The 22,145-nt window shown below is 40.7% G+C and overlaps 1 protein-coding gene across 9 annotated transcripts in view; it reads left to right on the top strand.

The window, feature by feature from the left end:
- Positions 1 to 22,145, top strand: part of DLG2 (discs large MAGUK scaffold protein 2) — a 1,449,438-nt gene that overhangs the window by 247,236 nt on the left and 1,180,057 nt on the right. For 8 of the 9 annotated variants that reach the window (XM_005287552.5, XM_005287553.5, XM_005287554.5 and 5 more), the window contains one exon: positions 7,917 to 7,991. The exons of the other annotated variant lie outside the window; for it this stretch is intronic. In XM_005287552.5, the coding sequence (XP_005287609.1) occupies positions 7,917 to 7,991 (75 nt within the window). The remainder of the gene's footprint in view (positions 1 to 7,916; positions 7,992 to 22,145) is intronic. 9 annotated transcript variants of the gene reach the window in all.

The raw sequence follows: 22,145 nt of genomic DNA on the forward strand, positions 1-22,145 counted from the left end.
GTAGTAGCAGCTGCATAAGTGTCTGCTCAGTGCTCTGAGGGAAAGAAGGCAGGAAGGTTCCACCTTTTGCCCTCTCCCTCTTGTGAGCCAGATAAGGGGCTGCAGATAGGCCAGGCCAGATTATATTATATAGCTTGGCTTTTTCTCAGCTAAGAAAGTAAAATATGGGTTGAAAATAGTGATTGTTCTGTTAATACTACTCCTGCACTGAGGTCTGACTGTCAACTTCAACTGGAATGCTGTGTTAATCCTGGAAAGCAGAACACGTGGGCTGCACATTCATGTAAATACATGTTTACCTCAGAAATGGGATTCACCTGTCACGGCAGAGCAGTTTAAATTAGTAAGGGGTTAGTTTAACATCCTTGATGTTAGGGGTAAAATGACCCTGGGTCTTTGGTGATCTATGTGCAATGAGTGTGAAGGTCTCAGTCCATTTCCGAATGGACGGATGTGCACATCACAAAAACTGCTATCACCCAACTTTGTTGACAATCCCAGGAGTGAGCCTACGGGTCCAGTCAGTCCTGAATATTTCCTGAGCATGGCTATGTGGAGAATCTTTTATTGCTCCAGTCCAGTTCTGTAAATTAATAAGACTCCTCTCTCTAAGGCTGTCAGTCTAGCACCTTTTACAAGGGCTTAATTCATTCAAATGTTTACAAGGAAGAAGTGGGGGAAAGAACGGTATCTCTTAATGTTGCCAGGAGCAGGGTCATATGCTTATTTACTGAGATAATCAGTACCAAATGTTTATCACATGAAATCCAGCCTTGCAGAATCTGACTGGACAAGAACTTTCTTTCTTTCTTTCTTTCTTTCTTTCTTTCTTTCTTTCTTTCTTTCTTTCTTTCTTTCTTTCTTTCTTTCTTTTATTGTATTAGCTCCTGGTGATCTGGCAATATATTTATATTCTAACAGGCAGCACCAATAAATATAATTAGGGCAAAACTCTGCCTTGCCTTGAGCAGGTGGTGTCAAAGTTCCAAGAGAGGAAGGCAGTGCAGGGTGCCTCTTCCACACCCAACACACTGACACAGGAACCAGGCAGCATGATGAGGTGCTGCTCTCTTGAGTGCCATCCCGAGGCTTGGCTTGTAGGTTGGATGCTCCATGACTTCACGGGGGCATAACCAGTCGTTTTGGGGGTCTGATCAGGCCTTTCCCACCCCCAACGCTCCTACTAGTGCTCTGCAGTAGGTGTTGGAGCGAGCAAATACAGTTCCTTTCTAAAGCAGAAACGAGGAGCGCTACAAAGCACACTGGTCCCAAACACTTCATTCTTCAGCAACAGCTCTCCTTTCCCAACTAGCGCCACTCAGAGAGGGACAGCCAGAGTTTAGAACTCAACTTTCTATCGGCATCATTGTAAGGGTGAGCAATAGATTCTGTGCCTGGGGCTAGTATGTTTTCATGTTGCCAACATGCATCAATCATACTATTACTATATGTTGTTTCTATTGTGCCATACTTGGCAATGTACAGGCATGTAAGGCTGGATTCTTTACCTGCTGTCAGTTTGCTGGGGATTTCCCTGGTGCAGGGGAATCCTTGAGTGCCATAAAGGCAGCACAGTTGGATCCCATTTCTGGCCCACCCAGCAGGGGAGGTGTTCTGGGAGCATGAGAGGGAACATGATGGGGCCATGGTTGGTGTGCATCATGCTCTGACAATCCTCTGACATCAGAGTGGCCACAGGGGACCATTTCAGCTGGCGTAACATACAGCGACCTCTTAGGCTGCTCTAAATTATAACAGGGGCTGGATGGGCTCCTGACTTCCATCAGGAGAGAAGAGAGGTGAGCTAGATACATCTATCACCCCCTCTTTGAGTCATCTGTCAGAGCTGAATATCTGGCCCATAAATACAGGCCAGATTCTGATCATACATCAGTGAATGATTAGTGAAAAGAGCCAGCCCTGCAGTTATTAACATGGTATAGTTACTCCATTCAAGAGAATGGGTCTGATTTTTCTCTTCCTTACACTGATGTAAATCTGGAGTAACTCCATACAGAGCATTGTTGTCTTAATTTTGCATTTGATCCTGCAATGACAAGAGCAGGTAAAATCAAATAGAATAATTAATATATACATGTGAGTAATCCCACTGGGTCTCATAAAAATAAAGTTGATGTAAATAGGCGTAACCTTTCAGAACTCAATCTAGCTATGATCGCTTACATGAACAGAGGATCTGGCTCGTTATTATTAATAAATTATAAATAGCTGTAAATTTATCTGGGTATCACACAAATAATAACCATAGTTCTACTTACTCATGGGGAGACTTCATAACAGTGTTAACTTCCTCAGTCCAATGTTTATTGGTTTCTCTTTGCAGGAGTTCAGGTGAATATTCTGTTGGATTGCACATGAATGTGCATCCTCTACTTTCACAACTGAGTTTCTGGGATAAATAAATGTACATTCTCAGTTATAAACCAGAACGTGGTCTGCTGAAGATTTTTGTGCCAAACTTCAAGTCTGTGAAAAAACCTCAAACAAAGCAAATTTCATGTTTTTGTTCAGTTTCTCAAATATTCAAATTTAGATAAAATTGAACTATTTTTCTAAAGCCATTATTACGTCCTGATGAGCATTTCAAACTGGGGTGTTTTCCTGCCAGATCTTAAAAATTTAATAGTGCTGATTCCATGCAATTTACATGTAATTTACTAAATTCTACACTGAAGTGGTATTTGTGGGCAGCTTTAACTACTATTGGGTGACTGTTGGCTACTCTATGCAATCTCAGAAAAGGAGGAAAACGCTTCTCATTGATTACCATTTATCTTACCTAGAGAATATATTCATAGATGTGAGACAGATGGGGTGTATAATTGAGGTGTATATTTATTTCAAATCTTTATTTATCAGTGTTAAGTTTTGGTAGAATTATACCAGTTGTTGTTAGTCTTTAGCACTTGAATTCTGAACATTACAAATGTAAACTGATGAAGTACATGTTGTGTTTTCGAGAAAAAAATAATCTTTCTTTTGGGAACTTCAAGAAAATTACACAGAGCAAACCAATGTGCATTGTATATGTCTTGTAATTATATCTTGTCAAAAGCTCAACTTTTTATCTTTTATTCTTTAGAAATATGGTAATTGTCCCTTTTCCCTTGTAGTTAATTATAAATTTCAGGAAGAATTAAGTCTGTTAAATCTATTCATTTTTTTCTTGGTCTCTATGGTAGCAGCAAGAATAGAAGTGAGTTACTTTGATCTCCATTTCTGAATGGCATTTTGTTTCTTCCAAGCATTGACCTTGTTTAGTGTAACTGAAATTTTGACTAGATATCATTAGCTTATAATGTGCTGATCTCAGGGAGATGTCTTTACCAGACCAATTTTAACTATGGAAGAGAAAGGTGATTTGTTTTATAAATCTATCAACGGCTCCTTGAACCAAGGAAGACAATGTTCAATTAACTGCTCAGGTGGTTGCGGTTAGGGTTTAATACTACCTAACATTGGAAAGCTGTATGTATAAACGCAAGGTAAAAAGTGATGAGCAGAACGGGGAATGCAGGAGAACCTGCTCCTGCATTAATGAGTGTTGCTATGTGATTGTCAAGTTATCCATGCCTAGTAGGTGTCCAGTTGCACATAATTCGAGGTGCATTACTGGATGCAGTTGATAGGATGATAGTTCCTTGCAGCAAGTGATGCTGTGTTCTGCTGTGGATTTCAAGCCAGCGTTGGTTAAGTTGTTCACCATCCTGTAAAGCCATTTTGGGTGGTCAGTACAGAAATGGAGGAGAAGGGTGTCTTGGCTGCCAACACAGCCTCAGCATAGGCTTGAAGAAATTCTTTGTATTTTAATTTGTTTCCTTCCATCTCTCTCCATCTGGCACAAAGCTTCTGAGAACCATGGTCAAGGAGAAGGAATTGGGTATTTATGGGTGAGTCATTATGTCAATAGTTCGGCAAGTGTGTGGTCATAACTTGCCAGGTCTGAGACTCTTCATTTTGTCAGTAGGCTATTTTGGAACTATCCTCTTTCTTCGCCAAGAAGATCAGTATCTAGGAAGACTTCTTGTCACAGTGTGTGAAATTGGACACCACGCACTAGCCCAAAACCATACCATTATATCTGAATTCAATCTGTCCATGTTTCAGGAAGCCTTGGCCCGCCTGATAGAAACATGACCCACCACTTGCAAAGAATGGTCTTTTCCTTTGATGAGCAACTGTGGCCCCTGCTGATTGATTTCCTTTTCCAAATCAGACGTTGGGATTCTACCTCCCACCTTAACACATGCTACAATCCAGCCAGCCCTGAATAAACTTTCTGTAGATACAACAGACCTGTGCAACTACTGTCTGGTGTCAAACCTTCTCTTTGTTTCTTAGTTACTTTGCTTAGAATCAGAAACCATGTCTCAAAACACATCTGTCCACAGTCACTATTCTAGGGCCTTCCCAATTGCCTTTCAGGACAGGATTTGGTACTGGGCATGGGGCAGATGGATAATCTCTTGCTGTCCTGGCATAATGGGCAGAAATCCATACTCCCACTCTTTGACCCTTCCACGGCATTAGATATGGCTGATCACAGCATCCTGGTATCATGCCTGTGGAAGGTGAAAAGGGAAACCCACTAAAATGGTGTCAGTCCTTCCACACAGTGTGTATTAGTATGCAAATGCATCTCTGCCACCAGAATACTCAGCTGTGGAATTCCACAGGTTCTAATAACTCCATTGTCCCACTAGGAGAATGAGTGAGACTTCATGGGCTCAGGTGCCATTTGTATGCCAACGCCATATAACTTTATCTGTCATTCACCACCGGTGCGAACACCACTAAAACCTAGGTACGCCAGCATCTGGCTGAGACCAGTGTATGGATGAGAAGTTTGTTAAAGCTAAATACGATCAACATGGACTTAATGCATGACATTGCCGAAGAGCTCACTACCATGATGCAGTCTCCTCTAGTTGATGATCTCTGCCCATGAATTATCAAGGCAGTCTACAGTTCAGGGCTCTTAATAGACTCCTCATTGATTTGGGACTTGTATGCATCAGTACCTTTGGGAAAGGCATTCTATTGCCTCCGATTGGCTAGGAATTTAGTGTTCCATTCTTGTTGATCACAGCCTGGTCTTGATCATGCATGGTGTTCATTGCTTTCTAACTAGATTATTCCAAAGCAGTTTGCCTGAGCTTGAAAGTATCAGACCTAAAAAAAACTGCAACTGGTGCAAAATGCAGCAGTGAGAGCAGATAACTCCTTATATGCTCCACTGGATCCTTGTACAACATTAAGACAAGCTTAAAATGCCGTTCCATATTTGTAAGGCTCTAAATAGATGGGGACCTGGTCACCTAAAGGACTCTTCCTCTTCTGGGACCACAACCACCCTTAAAAACTGTCTATCTCAAGGATGAAGCTCATGTGTGCAGGAGACAGGACTTCCTTCCTTGGGGGCCGGCCAAAAATTATGAACTTCATTCCTGCACAAACTAAGGAGAAACACAAACCTTGCCACTTTCCAGTCTAAATAGAAAGATCACTTATTTGAAATTGCTTTCCCACATAGCAACATACAGCATATGCGTTTAATCTATATTAAAATTAATAATAAATATAGAAACTAAACCACACACAACTTTGCTCCCTCGGGCTAGATGGAATAGAGAGAATTTAACATGGTGGATTTTCATCACCTTGTTTATGTTTACCTTTGGAAAGTGGTCGGAGTTCACCTGGACCTGAAGTCCCTATGTTAGCAAAACTCCCACTGGCTTCTGTGGAAGTGCAAGTAATATCTGCTGTGGTTAAGACTGCAGAAAAATTTCCATTATTTGCCTGTGCTTGCTGATGCAAACCACTTTCTGAAACATTTGCCTTTGGGGCTGAAATTTTTCTTAGTAGGACTCTGCCCAACAGGTATTTTTAAGTCTTGAACTTCTAAAAACAAGGTTTTATAATAGAAGCTGTTTTGCAACTTAACACCCTGCAGCTGTTTTAGTTAAGAGTGTATAAAATAAAATACACTATTGTAAAGCATTCTGGTGATGTTTTTTCTTTTTTTAATGAAGGTACGAAAATAGCAGAAGTTTGAAAGTTACATTTGGCATGGAATAGTACTCACTGGAGAGAAACTTATGGTCTTGAGCCCTGATCCTACAAAGGGATCTGCCTCTGCAGTCCCATGGCAAAGAGTTGCTGTATGGATGTCTCCCTTTGCAGCATTAAAAACTTCAACTGGAAAAAATGGGTTTGATTTTTTTCAAAGATATGAGTATCTGAAAGTTGTGTGCTGAGCAAGTCGTCATTATTGTTCCTACATCTGCCTCTGTAGGGACCAAAGAATCAAGACCTACAACTTTTAAGAAGAAAACCCCCCCAGAAAGCTTAACAGTGCCTCTAATCAATCAGATATATAAAAGTCTATTTGTGGTTTTATTATTTTGATTACGTTACATAATGTGCTACCACATTCACACCTCTACTTTTAGGAGATAAAAACACGTCCATAGTATATTACTGCTATAATACTGGTGACTTTTCAGCATCTACTAAAGAACATTTTTCAGAGATTTTGTTTAATGGTAAATAGCCTCTTGCTGGCAATTTGTCCCTCTTTTTAATGTGCCTTGGAGGTAGGTGTGTGTGTGTGTGTTTCATATATATATGAAAATATAGAAACCGGTAATCACCAGGTTTGAGATTTGAGGAATACATATCTGAAACTGAGACTTGTACTTCTTTGCTTGAAAGGTATTTATCATTGTACCACTTTTATTATTTGTGGGTAAAGAACACAGTACAGTTCCTCATATAGCACAATTAGTTAATGTGTTCACATCAGGCTCAAAGCTGAAAACCATGTGAAGTCTAAATCACTTACTGCCCACAGAGATTGTGTTCTACGTTCTCAGTGTGAAAAAAATTATGTTCAGTTGCTTGCAGTATACCTGTCTTAAGTTGTAAATGAAAGGAAATTTCATCTTGCATTGTATCTGCACCTCTGTGCTTCTGGAACACACATAATTACACGAGTCCTCCAATTGAAACAAATAAATAATGGTTTGATTCCTATATGAAAGCAAAGAATAGAGGTGGGAGATCCCAAAATTATTCTGAACGTTTCTGCAGGGACTCTGACCCAAGCTACTGTGTGATTAGTTTTAATTGGCTTGCCAGGGCATGGAACCTTAGGTAAAATGTAACTGGATCCCAACAAATGCAAGAGAAATTACAGGGAGAGCTGTCCAGTGTCCTAGTGGTAGTGGATTGGACTGCCATGTGGGAAAACACAGTTTAAAGTAACTCCTTGTTCTTTTGTTCCAGCAGTCAGGTTTTAGGGAATTGTGGGAGTGACATATCATATCAACTCTGAGACAGTTGCCCCCCAGCCAGTTTGGATAGGAAGCCATGCTTTCTGCTGAGCCGCAAAACAAGCCTTTAGAGAAACTGGTATAGAGACACTTCTGCTGGAAAATAAGGTTGGTGATGGTGGTTCAGGCTGGAGTTATCATTGGTAGAAAGAATATGAATTTACATGGGGAGACATACAGCCTGTCGTGAAGATGAGAGTTAAAAGCCAAACCCTAACTACTGCCTAAGCCCTGTGTCCTTGTTCTTTGAAGGTTTCAGAGCTAAGACATGCCAAATGGCAGTTGTTTGGGGTTCAGAGTGGATGCAGTTTGTGTCACCTTCAAAACTGTGAAATACACAGCAAAACTAATGGGTAAAATTTCAGTGCCCTTTTAATAATGGGACCTACATGTCTAATTTCTAACACATGGCAAATTACTCTGAAAGGTCTCATGTGTACTAGCAAATGCTAGGAAATGCAAATATGAGATTGATGCTCCATTTTTAATGGAGCTCCTTGTGCGTAGGATTGAAGCACATACTGTATTGTGTATAATGCCGTTTTCACTTATTTGCAGCAGAGCCATGGCAGATGCCCTTCCCACAAATGCTCAGTTGAAGCACCTGCCTGGATACCCATTCAACAGTCTACCGTAAGTTTGAGACTTTTGATACAAAGATTTGAGAGACGGAAGGGTAAGTCTCTGTGCTTGGAGCAGCGTCAATGGTGTAAAACTCAGTGTTCAGTGAACGGCAGAAATATATACATTTGTAAGGCCAGAATGAACTGTTTTTGAAGTTAGATTGCTGAACCATTGTTTTGGTAGGGATTACTTATAATTCTTTTGATATGTAGCACCATTAGGACTTTAATTTACTGCATGGGCAGGATAGAATCAAAATGGATACCTCTTACAGACGTTCTATGGGTGATATTCAGGCTCTGAGGCAGGAAGGGTTATTCATTAGGTTGCCACTGCTGTTCTCTCTGCGTGGTCATAGTTGGTGTGCTGACAGGCATTGCATTAGCTCCACCTGGTCTAGAGGCATAGCTAATGGAGAATTAATTAGTATGCTCCGCTCATGGTCTGCCAGAAACTGATACATTAGCCAGCAGGCGTACTCCAGACTTGTGCTTATGCTGGGCATGGCAGAATCCTCTTCCTTTCCTCAGCCCTGGAGAAGAGAGAGACTGAAGTGATTATTGCCCTCCAGCCCCTCTGTGGAGGAAAGGATTCTCCCAGAGCTTAATTCTCCCCCATCACCATAATATCTGTGCGCCTCACAATCTTCAATGTATTTATCTTCTCAAAATGCCTGTGAGGTAGGGAAGTGGTATGTCCTCATTTTACAGATGGAAAACTGAAGCATGGAGAAGTTAAGTGACTTGTGTCGGGTCACACAGGAATTCTGTGGCAGAGCAGGGACTGGAATGCAAATCTCCCAATTCTAGATTAGTTCTGTAACCACCTGACCATCTTGTCTCTTTTTCAGGAGGAGCCTCCTTTGCCCTCTGTAGAACTTGGTGATGGCAAAGCATGAGGGTTTTTCCCTATTTCTCTTCCAGATAGCCTTCCCCCCCTTTTTCTGTGTAGTGAATGAAAAGTGAGGTTGGCCTGGGTGAGAGAGAGTGAGACCAACCCAACACCTCACAGCTACTATGCCGATTTATACCAACTAAGGATCTGGCCCACTGTCTCATTAACACTGCTCTAAGTTATCTACATGAGATTCCCATCCAGCTCATTCTCTAAAGCTTTGGAGAACAAATTGGCTTTGCAATGGGTCTGGAAGGTTAACAGATCTGAGCTCTGGCAGACCAATGGAGAGAAGCGAATTGTAGAGTCGAGCCTTCATGGAGAAGCTCTGCTGATTGCTCTTCTCTTTTATGTAGAGGAAGCACCAGCTTGAGCGCCACAAGTGTGGCAGTGTGACCAAGGGAGAGAGATGATTAGTGTATTAGGCATTTGATATCAAAACTTGATGACTTGAGAACCAGTTGGGCTTGTTTTCCACTGGTGACAGTGACTGGCTCTTTGGCTGTTGGTTTGCTGTTTCCTTAAACGCAATATTTGTATGACCATCCGGGTATTTGTTTAGTTATTTGCCTTTTGATCCATCATAATATAAAGTTTACTTTTATTTTATTGAATTTTGTCTGTTAATCCCCTTCTTGCCTTTATTAAGCCAGAGGTATGTGTGAATAGCTACTATAGACCTACGATCTTGCAAAGATCTCGTGTCCGCCTATTATCAGGAAAAGTTAAACTGAGGGCCCGAATTCATTGCCTTTGTTTTAAATGTCTGCAGGTTAAGGTCTCTATGGCTCCAAGATACAGTATTTTTAGACCATTTTGGGATAAAACTACCATTATGGTATAGTTTAACAGTTCAGATTTCACCTGCGTAATATGTATCTATATTATTTTTGGATATATAGTCCAAAGCATAATTAATAGAATTATGGTGTCCTAGTTAGATGCTGCTTCAGATGTGCTTTAGCCGGTTACAAAGGTTATACTTGAGTGCAATGAAATTAGCTAAGTACTACCATACATACAACTTGTGTATAGTAAACCACAAGAAGTTATTTCTCTTGTGTAAGTATTTTGTCCCTTCATTCATCTATCTGGCCTATCAGATCTGTATGTCCTATGAATGTCAGGCTCTCCTGCTGTTTAAGTTTCTGATCATTTTTTGTATTAATTAAACTAAATTAAATTTTATTTTTATTGAGAATCAAATGTAAACAACATTTTAGAAAAACAAAAACAGGGGAAGCTTAACATGGTATTAATTGGCCAGCATTTTCTGTCCACAGGTTTGAGAGGTGCCAGTCACCACATTGCCCGTAGTAGAGAATAGTATTTTTGAAATGGCATAATTTAGAAAGAAACCTGTTTAGAGAAAAGAATGCAAAAGTGCAAGTGGTTCAACAAACTCTAACTACTGTGTAGACTGGGAAGGGACAGATCAGAAAAGGAGAATAAACATTAGAATTGTTGATTGTGACCTTATAGAAGAGATTCTCCAAGTAGATGCTGCTGTGTTGTTGGGTCTCAGCTGTGCATACCTTAGGGAAGAAGCAAAAATAAAGAAGGAATCGAGAAGTGGGGTTAGAGAGGATGCCTCTTCCTCAGTTTTGTTAGCCACATTAGTCACAATGGCATGTATTCTGTTTTGTGTTTGGTTTGTTTTTTTCAGCAGTTTTTATAAAAAAAAACACGGAGTCGTCTTTTGGGAGCTGCTTCCCAATGTATTGTATCTTACAGTCAGTCTGGCAGCATTGCTGTTATGTAATAGCCTGCCTTCTTTGCAGCACACAATTTCACATCCTCTTTGAATTTGCTGATAATTCTTGCAGTTAAGACTTTTGATTCTGTTTGGCAACTCACCATCTACAGAGAAGGGGGCATAGCTGACCACTGGGTTTCTATGACTTCATGATGTCCTTTATAGACTCATTTTAAAGCTGAGAATCTTAATCATGGGAATTACCTAAGGGTGGCTCTGGCCGCACTCTTATTTTGTCATTTCTTCCAAAGGATTTGCAGTGTTTGATTGTAAATACTCCAAAAGGAGCTCACTGTAGAAATGGAAAGTAAACCTTAGTTAGAAAATAAGCCCATTGATGCTATGTTCAGATGCAAGAATACCAAAGAATCATACTGTTGGGCATCCTGTGTTACAAAATTATTTGGGGATATCTCTGCCTCCCTGCAATGTCAACAGCTCCTCTTGAATTCGCCTTTCCCCATCCTGAAGCTTTAGGAGAATCCCTTTGCTTTTTCCTGCCATGGAGTCCACAGTGCTCCTTGGCCTTCTCCTCTCATAGCAAAATTCCCTCTCTGTGGTCCCCTGCCATTAGGAAGTAGCAAGAGAGAGGGGGAAGGACATGTGGGCTCAAAAGGCAGTGGGATTGGTGCATGCCCTTGCATTCTATGGGATCGCACTGTGGGATCTTAATCTCTGCTATGGCACTGGATGGGGAGGTGTATGGCGCATGATTCTGAGAGAAGGGGAATATAACTGATCAAAAGACTTTGCCTAGGAGGAGGAGTAGCAGCCACAGGCACGACTATAGCCCAGAGGCTGCAGTAGAGCTGCAGACCTGCAACAGAGGTGCTCTTCCCCTTTTGAATTCAATGGGAGCTGGGGATTTTCAGCATCTTTGAAAACCTGCCCTAAACCGCTCTGCCTCTCAGTTTCCCCATGTGTGTAACACAAGGATAATAATGCTCACTCACCTTCGTAAAGCACTCTGAGATCTCTGTAGGGGCTCTGAATATTATTAGTGGGATAGGTAAACCCTTTGGGGATACTGCGGCTTCAAATTTGTCTCTCTTCAGTTCATCTGTAGGAGCTATAATTTGTAATAGTGGCAAATCCAGAGGAACACCCATTTTCAGCGATATTAGCTTGGATGAAGAGTCTACGTGTTGGTAAAGACAAACATTTCTGGCTGACAACTAATCCAGAAGTTTGTGTTCAGATTTATCTCACTGGCAACAGTTTTAAAGAAGTATATACTACTAGAGACCATGTCACACATGTTTCAAGTGCCTGTTTTCTGAGAAAAGTATTGTCCAAATAGCATGTTGTCTGGCTGAGCTGAATTGTACATATTCTGGTTTGTCTAAAGCTGCAAGTCTAGTGCAATCATTTCTGAAATTAATCTTTCTATTTAAACACAAATTAAATAAATGGCTCTGTTTAGAAGTACCCTCCCTCTCTTGGGGTTTCTTGCTTTGCTTAATAAGTATGTCCCTTTCTCTCTTATGCAGACACCCACTATAAAATAAAATAAATATCTCTGCATACCATAAAGTGGGTTCTGCAGGGTCTCTCTCTTTCTTTCTCTCTCTCTGAGTTTACAGCCTTTTTCTGTGAATAAAACCCTGTTGACTAATAGATTCCATAGGCAATCCAGGTGGCAAGGAATGTTCCTTGTGGCTAATATTTGGTTCTGAAAACTAAGCCATTAAAATACCTCCCCCCCCGTATCTTTCTTCTCTAGGATATTATTAATGGTGATATTTTGAATACTCAACCCCAGCTTTGTTATTAAAGGTTGTTTTAATTTATTGTCATTTATTTTTTGCTGGGTCACTGTATTCCTGCAGTTCTTCATCATCCAAAGCTTCCTTTCCCCTTGTTAAATTTATGACATGCATATTTCATTGCTCAGGAAGGAAAGACCATCATTCTAATGCAATCAGAGATTATTCTCTTCCTCCCTATCCTATGAAGCCCCATGAAAAAAACATGGTCTGGGGAATGTTTCCCCCAATTTTCTAGAAAATGGATTATTAATTATTTTAATTTATGACCAACATGTTTAAGACTCTGATCCTTCTCCAATTACAGCTGATATAACCAAATGGGAGCAAGGATAGGACCCTAAGATTACAAAGCAGTCTCAGAGACCTTTAAGCAAAGACAATAATTCAGGTGTTAGTTAGTAAGATATACGTTACATTATCCAAAAGCATTATCTACTGTTTGGTCTATATAGTTATTTCACATCATTATCTTTCCAGAAAGTATTTCACGTGAGTTATTTAAACTGAAAAAGTTTATTAAGTACACATTAGAGAGAGAGAGAGAGAGAGAGAGAGAAAATGGCTGTCTTTAGAGCTATGTTTACATTATCAAAAGCATCACTGTTGCTACAGCAGTACCATCATTGCTGTAGTTAAGGTTGTTTTGGCACTTTCATTAAGAACAAGAATTCATAACTTGGCTGTAGAAATTTGCTCTAGGCTGAAACTTGACATTCAAGGTCTTTATCCAAGGGTAATTTTTTAAAGACAAGCTTTTAAGAATAAATATTATTATGACTGCATAGGATTGTTATGACTATTTGAGATTTGTTGGACAGTAGAAATAAATTAAACAGAATTTAGTATTCTTCTGATCACTGTTTTTTTTAAGTGTAACCATTTATTCTCCATCCACCGTTGTGTGATTCCTTTCAGTAATAAAAAACTAACTATATCAAATAGTAATAATTCTTATTTATTATTTCTGGATAAAAACTTTGTTAAGCTGGAGTTAAGCTTGAGAACATGTCAGTAATTTAAGGGTTAAACATCACAGTGACGTTGAATTATTCCCCAAACAAGCATTACAAACTCAGGAAATTCCAAGTTAAGGTTAAACTTAGAGAGTCAAACATTTCCAACCTATGAAAATGTACAGTTAAGCCATCCAAACAAACTAACTCCTTTCTCTGTAGTGACACTATGCAATAACCATGCAATTATGATTTGTGAATGTTAGTGTTTATAGTCCCAGACTAGATTAAACTGATTTTTAAAGAAGATTTTTTCCCATTATTTTCTTCAGACCAATTACTTCAGCATAAGAGTCAGTAGAGTTAATGGTATAATTTGGGGGCAGGGATACCATGTGTTCTTCATATGTAACAAAGTGGTTGAATCCTAGCTCTAAAACGATTGCAAAAATTAATCATGGAACTGTGACTATACATAATGAATATTAAAGTAATACCTGGAGGCTGCAACTGAGACCAGGGATTCATTGTGCTAGGCCCTGTACAAACATACTGAAAAATTCTGTCCTTGTGTAATGCCGACAGACCCTGGTTGTTGGCGGGTGGGATCGAACCTGGGACCTCTGGAGCTTAGTGCATGAGCCTCTACCACATGAACTAAAAGCCAATTGACTGTTAGATAAGGTTATAGAGCAGACTCAATCTCTCTCTCTCGGTGCCACTAGAGGGGACAGAACACCATACCCAAGAGATGTGTGGGTTACACTTGCCTCTAACTAGACAAGACAGAAAGCAATATTGTCTCCATTTCACAGATGGAGAACAGAGGCACAGAGACACTAAGTGACTTGCCCAAGGTCACAAAGGAAGCATGTGGACAATTTCTGAAGAGAACCTAGCTCGCCTGAGTCCTACGCCATTGCCTTAGCCACGAGAATCCTTCCTCTCTGTAACATTTATTATTATTATCTACTAATAATATAAAGAATCTCAGATAAACTGCTCTAATACAAGTGATTATCTGCCAATGATAAAATCACATGGCCAGATTCTACCCTGGGATAGGTATGTACAGCTGCCACTGATTTCCATAGGGCTTGCAGATACATACACTAGTACAGAGTTTGGCCCACAGGTATTAAAATATGTTATATCCAACCACTCACCTTTTCCTAAATGCCTAGGAAGAACTTATTTGGACATAATACTCCATATTTTATATGGTGTTTTCATTCATACCTTTAAATTTCAAGCCCTGTTATTCATTCAGCACAGGCCATACAATACCCCTTACACTTACAGTGCCATAGAAATTATTAATAGCCTAAAGATCTCTATACATCACATAAATGCCGGTGCGTAACCTATTTGGTAAACATTTGCAAGGTGCTGAGTGTCTCCCATGATATATTTGAGTACCCACCCTCACCTTGCAGGATGGGGTATGCTATGTGCATATATGTACAAGTGGGCAGTGAATGGAAATTTCTTAGTAAGTAAATATAAAAAAATGTTTTCAAAGGCTGACGTAAATTATTTTCCCCTGTAGAGTAGTTATATCTGTGTTGTTTGGTATTGGGTAATTGAGAACAATAAAAGTGCAAATTAGGGCTTGTTTTGTTTTTTTCTTCCACTAGAGAGGCAAATGACTAGGCTTAATTTTAAAAGGAATTATGTATTGTAATCTATGCTCAGTAAACTCAAGGAAGGGCGAAGGTCTAGACACCCAGAGCCAAATTCTGCGCTCTGTTACCAGGATATAAATCTGGATTTACAGTGGCATAACAGGACAGAATCTGGCCCACCACTTCCACCCAAATAGTCATTTGCAGAGTTTTAACAAGAAGCAATTAACAAAATTGTTTAAAAAAATTTCCCCAGTCTTTATATTCTCATTAGCAGCTCGTTGACTAAATTCTGCAAACTCTTGGGGTGAAATCCTAGCTCCATTAAAGTCAATGGAAATTTTGCTGTTAACTTCAATGACACCAGGATCTCACCCTTTTCCCTTCAGAGGCAATGATGGGGGAATTATACAGTAGATATTCCTTGTGCCTGGATAATACACATTTATAAGAATTGCTGATAAACACAGACTCAATCTGTCAGACCCCAGACTATTTTATATAGTTTTAATTAGAATTACAGCTTATAAAGTTGACTTTTTAATTGAAAAAAGCTAGAAAATTTAAAACCATTTTTAATTAATTTACTTGATCAGTTTTATTGTTTTGAATTTCTTCACCGACTTTCCTGCACATCAGATTCCCCATGCAGACAGGAATGTGGGACCTGCATAACAAGCACAAAATGATCACCACAGTTCTTAGGAGAAGGGTAGGGAATCATTGAGAGGGGTAGGGATGGCAGGAGGAGACAGAGAAGCAAGTACAGAAAACCCTCTGCTCATGGTCTTGAAGGAGTTTGGCTGACAAAGAACCACCCATGGTCTGCAGCCCTTTATGTGTTAGCAGAGCTCGCCTGAGCTGCAAAGTTTGAATGTGGTCCTAGATTTCAAACTTAATAGTTTTTTTTTAAATAGTGGAAAAGAGATAAGAGAATAAAATACATAGAAAAATAAAATATCTTGGCACATACTTTCTTTTATCAGTTCTCTGCAGTAGAAATGTAAGCTTATACTTATCAGGTATACGCTTATCAGTTTTCCACTGTAGTGTATAAACTTATACTTCCCAAGTATAAGCTGATCAGGTATAAATTCTTCTTCTTAAGATATGAACATGAATGATGCTGTTAGAGATTCCTGAAAAATTGTGATTTGAGCAGTTTTTAATCAGTGCACATAGATATATTTTTCTTGTATCTTTTTTGAAATTCAAATTGCAATTAACTTTCTAGAACACCATATCTATTAAAACTTCAGACCTGCTAAATTGAAAAATGTCTGAATAGATCATTCTCTTTTTTTATATAGTGGTTCTCCTTTGCTCTTACTGTGTTTTGTTAGTTCTGCATTTTACAAGCATAGAACCTGATTCTGGGCTTAAGATCTTCAAAGGTATTTAAGGCATCTAACTCTCATTGATTTCAATGGGAGTTAGGTGCCTAAATGTCTTTGAGGATCTTGGTCTAAGTGCCTTCATCTTCCAGTGGAAAGTAGTAAACTCTTACTATTTTAAAAGTCCTAATCCAGCTCCGAATGAAATGAATGACAAAACTGCCATTGCTGAGCACACACAAATATAAATAAAGTCACTGTATGTTCTCAGCACCTCGGAAAATCAGGTCCCATTTCAGAGACTTGAACAGGAATGGTGGAAGCTGAATAGTTTACAGGAGTTATTTAGCACCTTGCATGATTGGGCCCTAGGATGTACTAGTTTTAAACTGCTGTTGTGATCAGAAAACTGGCCCCTTCTTTACTAACCCAAACAAACACCTGTGTGTATTCAGAGTCCTATCTGCTTATTTTACTGGCTTGAAAAAGTTTTTAGTGTAGTTTTTTTGTTTGCTCTTGATACCTCTGTAGAACCAACTATGGGAGAGAGTGAGCTGGATTGAGTTCTGGTTCATGTATCATTGACAGAATCATTAATTAATTTCTGACTCCAGAAACTTTTATAACTTTTATTACCGATCTAGGCACAGCCTTACAGAATCCAGCTTGATTTGAGGCTCTCAGGACGCAGGAGCTCTTGGTTTTATTCCCAGCTCCCCCACTGATTTGCTGTGTGCTCTTGGGCAAGTCACCACATTTCTCTGTGCCTCAATTTCTTCCTCTGTAAACTGATAATAGGATAGAAACACATGCTACCTTTGTAAAGCACTTTGCAGTCTATTGATGAAAAGTGCCATATAATATCTAGATATTATTATTTCAGATTGCAGACTGAATTTTCCAGCTCTAACAGTTAGGAAAAAACATCTTTTAACTTGCAAGCTGAACAAGCAAGACTCACTGAAAGTGACATTGAAAGTATAATCAGATTTAAATTTGTATCATTTGGGTGGGGGGTTAGGGGAGAAGGCTCAGGAGTTCCTTGTTGTTTGTGGTGGGATGTGGTTTTGAGTCAATGTTTTGGCAAGCCAAGTGTATAAATAATAAAATATTTTACATAGTTATATAAAAGGAATCTTTCCAGGAATAAATTTATATCTGTTTTCATGATGTTTGAAACGCCATTGTTTTAAAATAACATAGCTTTAAAGCCCAGTGAATGTAGTAGTTAATTTCCCTAATCAACAGCAACTCCTTCACTCAGTTATTTGCTACTTTCTTCTTTTGGTTCCTGTACTTTGTTTCATATCTTGTTGTTTTCTGTTTGTTCTCTAACTGGTGGAGAAAATAGTTGCCCCTGTGGAAGGCTCAAACACATCATCTTGCTTTCTGAACAGAAGCTAAAAGACCCCAGCTGTTCAAAAGGCCAGCTACTAACAAATACCTACAGGTTCTTTCAGCTGTTCTCCAAGTGGGTAGCGATACCATAAAACACTGTCTCTAGCGATCAGTCTGTTAGATGGGAATGTGGCTGAGGGTTCCAAAGTCCGTTCTGCATTTGTGAAATGTGAAACAACAGTGATATTGACGAGGACATTCAATTTACCCTTATAAATAGGGGGACCGGGAAGTCACTAATGAGAGATTTATTTAAAATTGAGCCAAGGAAGATCCCCGTAGTTAGACCAGTGATCCTCACCTTGAGTCCAGTGAAAATGATTCAGAATTTAATTAAGGCTAGAACAGCTTAATATTTTTACTAAGTATCCACCTGGCAGGGTCAAGCCAACACACCTTTAGTGAGGGAAAATTGTGTCTCTAAACTGGAAAAGTTTTCTTTGGATAATTTAATAGAATAGTAGATAGGACTTAACTGATTTGGATTTTTCTAAATTGGCTAGTTGTCTAAGTCCTTGCAGCACTTGCTTCTCGGAATAGAGAATAATTAAAAGTAGCTAGAAATGGAGGTAAGTCTGATGATACCATGGAAGTTTGGTTTTGATGTACTGGGGGGGAAGCGGAGTGTGTTTGTAATGTTGCCTCTGAATGAGCAGTTAGCCAGTATTCAGGATCCTGCATGGTTATTCCTGTTAGGATAAGAAATTGGTGATAAGAGTCAGTATATTCTAGGTTTCAGAGTAACAGCCGTGTTAGTCTGTATCCGCAAAAAGAAGAACAGGAGTACTTGTGGCACCTTAGAGACTAACAAATTTATTAGAGCATAAGCTTTCGTGGACTACAGCCCACTTCTTCGGATGCATATAGAATGGAACATATATTGAGGAGATATATATACACACATACAGAGAGCATAAACAGGTGGGAGTTGTCTTACCAACTCTGAGAGGCCAATTAAGAGAAAAAAAAAAAAAAACGTACTGTCACACCTATTATCAAACTGTCTGTACTGGCCTAGCTTGATTATCACTTCAAAAGTTTTTTTTTTTTTTTTCCTCTTAATTAATTGGCCTCTCAGAGTTGGTAAGACAACTCCCACCTGTTTATGCTCTCTGTATGTGTGTATATATATCTCCTCAATATATGTTCCATTCTATATGCATCTGAAGAAGTGGGCTGTAGTCCACGAAAGCTTATGCTCTAATAAATTTGTTAGTCTCTAAGGTGCCACAAGTACTCCTGTTCTTCTTATATTCTAGGTGTAATCTTATTGATTTAAAAAAATGTACACAAAGACCTGTTTCCCTGCACACAGTAAAATCAATCAATAGCAGACAGCTTTCTTGTTCGGAAATCCCCAACTGTGTCATTATAGTGAGTTCTGTGCCCAATAAGTCTGTGCTACGTTCCTCTACTTCCTCTCAGGATCACGCTCACTCTTCTTCTCCTGTCTCTGTGCCTCCAATGTACACAGCCTGCAACTACATCCTACTCCCTGTGGTAGGATAACCAACTTTCTAATTGCTGACAACTGGACCCCTGTGCTCCACCTTGTCCCTTGAGGCTCTGCCCCCCTGCTCCACCTCTCCCCACAGGCCCTGCCCCCTACTCCGCCTCTTTCTCCAGGCCCTGCCCCCCCTCACTTCTCTCCTGCCTACCCCCATTGCTCGCTGCTCTCCCCTCTCAATCTTCCTAGTAGCTGGATCCTCTCCACCTCCCTCCCCCATGGCAGCTGAGCTCCCTCTGCTCTGGAGCTGCAGCCTGACACAGAGCCTACCTGCCCATGAGACGCAGGTAGGAGGGGGCCCCGGCTAAGCGGGGGCTGGTGTAGGTTGATGACCCGGTGTCTCCGCCACCCGTGGTAACCAGACTTTTGGTGTCTGTACATTTCCTCTTTTTGACAAGACTTTCCGGTCGAAAACTGGGCACCTGGCAACCCTACCCTGCTGTTAACTCCTCAGTCCACATAGTTTAGCTCAGGCCTGCCGTGTGGCTTAGTGCTTTGGGTGATAGCTCCATAGTCCCCAGCAGTTTTAACTATATAACTGGGCTTGATTGCTCTTTCTGTTGAACCTGAAAGAGTGTGTGGCATGCCCATTGGCTTTAACGAGGTCTGTGATTGTCTTTCGATCCAAGACATCTCTGGTGGCAGCCATTAACATGTTTCAGCATAATGGGAGCTTGTTTAGGGTTGAGATGGTCAGTTCTTTTCAGGAGTTTTGGGCATCTCCTTGACTAATGTGTTTTTGCCTTTCGTACAGCACTTAGGGCCTGATCCTGCTACCTGCTGAGTGCCTCAGTTTCTGTTGACTTCATGACATAGTGCACCAGAATAGGTGAAAATGGAAATAATAACAAGGAACTCAGTTTCATTATTGTAACTAGTCCTTTCATATATTAAGTCCTGGATGAAAAGAAAAAAAGCTGGTGTAGTTTTCTGTTAACATTAGGTTGTGTTGCTTAGTAAAATCCATTAAAAATGGTGAGAAAATCTAGACGGATTTAAACATATTTGGGGTCTGAGCAGCACAATAGCAAATGGAATTTAACTGAGATAGACTTAAGGTCATGCACAATGGCAAAAATAGGCCTTGGCTACACTTACCGGCAAGTTCGACGGCTGGAAATCGAACTTCTGGGTTCGACTTATCGCGTCTAGTCTGGACGCGATAAGTCGAACCCGGAAGTGCTCGCCGTCGACTGCGGTACTCCAGCTCGCCGAGAGGAGTACCGCGGAGTCGACGGGGGAGCCTGCCTGCCGAGTGTGGACCAAGGTAAGTTTGAACTAATTCGAAATAAGGTACTTCGAACTTCAGCTACGTTATTCACGTAGCTGAAGTTGCGTACCTTAGTTCGAATTAGGGGGGGTAGTGTAGACCAAGCCATAGTGTAAACTTTTCATATGCACTGATCATCTCTCAACTTGACAGATCTGCCGAGGGAAAAGTTTTATGAGTGATCGTGAGTAACTCATTATAAATTAGACTTCTATCCCTAGTAAAATAATTGAACAAATATTGGAGAAGAAATTACTAAAAATCCAGAGGGTAATATAACCATAAGCACAAGCAGCATGTATTTTATAAAGAACAAATCATGCAAGACAAACTTGATTGCTCTTCTTGATAAAATTACAGAATTACTGTCTGCATCTTACATTTTTAGGGGCAGACTTTCAAAGACACAAAGGGCAATTAGGCAACCAACTTCCACTGATTTTTAGTAAAGCATTTGCTAAGGTATCTCATGAAATTTTAATGACAAAATTAATTCAAATTGGCTTGGAGCTGAGTCCTGTTACATGGCTTTATAACTGGCTGAGTTACCATAACCAAAGATAATGATTAATGAGCATTGTAGAGGGGCGACAACTCACCGCTGCGGCGCCTCCTGCTGGTCATCTCAGGGAATTAGCTCTCCAGTCCTTGGAGCGCCCTCTGCAGGCCAGTGTCCCACTGCCGCTGGCCCCTTTGTCCCTCCCGGACCTGGTGGCCCTTTACCCGGGGGCTGCCCCCGGCAATGTCCCCGCCAGTCTCTATGGGTCTCCCCACCCAGGGGAACCCCCAACCCTCTATTCCCACCTTGCCTCAGTATTGGGCTACTGCCAGTCACCATCTAGCCCCTGCTCACTGGGGCAGACTGGAGTGTAAAAGCCACTCATCATAGGCAAGGAGGGTTTGGACCTACTGCATCTGCCTACCCATGGGCTGCCCCCTGCAACCGCAGTACCTAATTGGCCTTCCACTAGGCCACAGCCTGGGGGGTTTCCAGGCCAGAGCTCCCCAGCTCCCTTGGCCTTCCCCCAGCCGTGCTCCACTCCGGGTACATTCTCAGCTTCCTACAGCCAGGTCCCTCCCTCTCAAAGCTAGAGAGAGTGTCTGTGTGTGGTTCTGACCCACCACCCTCTTATAAGGGCCAGCTGGGCCCTGATTGCACTGTCTACAGCTGTGGCTGCTTTCCCCATCAGCCCAGCTTTTCTCTGCCACAGCCCTCTCCCAGGCTGCTTTAAGCCCTTCCAGGCAGGAGCCGAGTGACCACCCCACTACAAGCATGTATCCAGTTGTAGGAAGATGTCTTGTTGTGTTTCCAGGGCCACCAGTTGTCGTGTCTTATTTGATATCTTTATTAATGACATAGAAGTTGGGGTCTAGAGCGCACTAGTGAAATGTGAAGATGAGGCCAAACAGTAGCAACTGAATCTGAATCCTTCCTATGTCATCAAATGACACATAGGGCATAAACAGGGCTCCACTATCCCTATCTATCCTGGACTGCATTTTACATGTCCTATGTGTTGTTAAGTCCCATACGTTTTTTCCTCTCTAAGTTCTGTTTGTTAGAGGGATTCTTTAAGTCGCCCATTTTTGCATGTTCTTTCATCTGCCTAATGGCAAACCTGCCATGGCAGATGTTCTGGCTTCATTCTTAACACAT

The sequence above is a fragment of the Chrysemys picta genome, chromosome 1, assembly GCF_011386835.1.
Source record: "Chrysemys picta bellii isolate R12L10 chromosome 1, ASM1138683v2, whole genome shotgun sequence".
NCBI lineage: Eukaryota > Metazoa > Chordata > Testudines > Emydidae > Chrysemys > Chrysemys picta.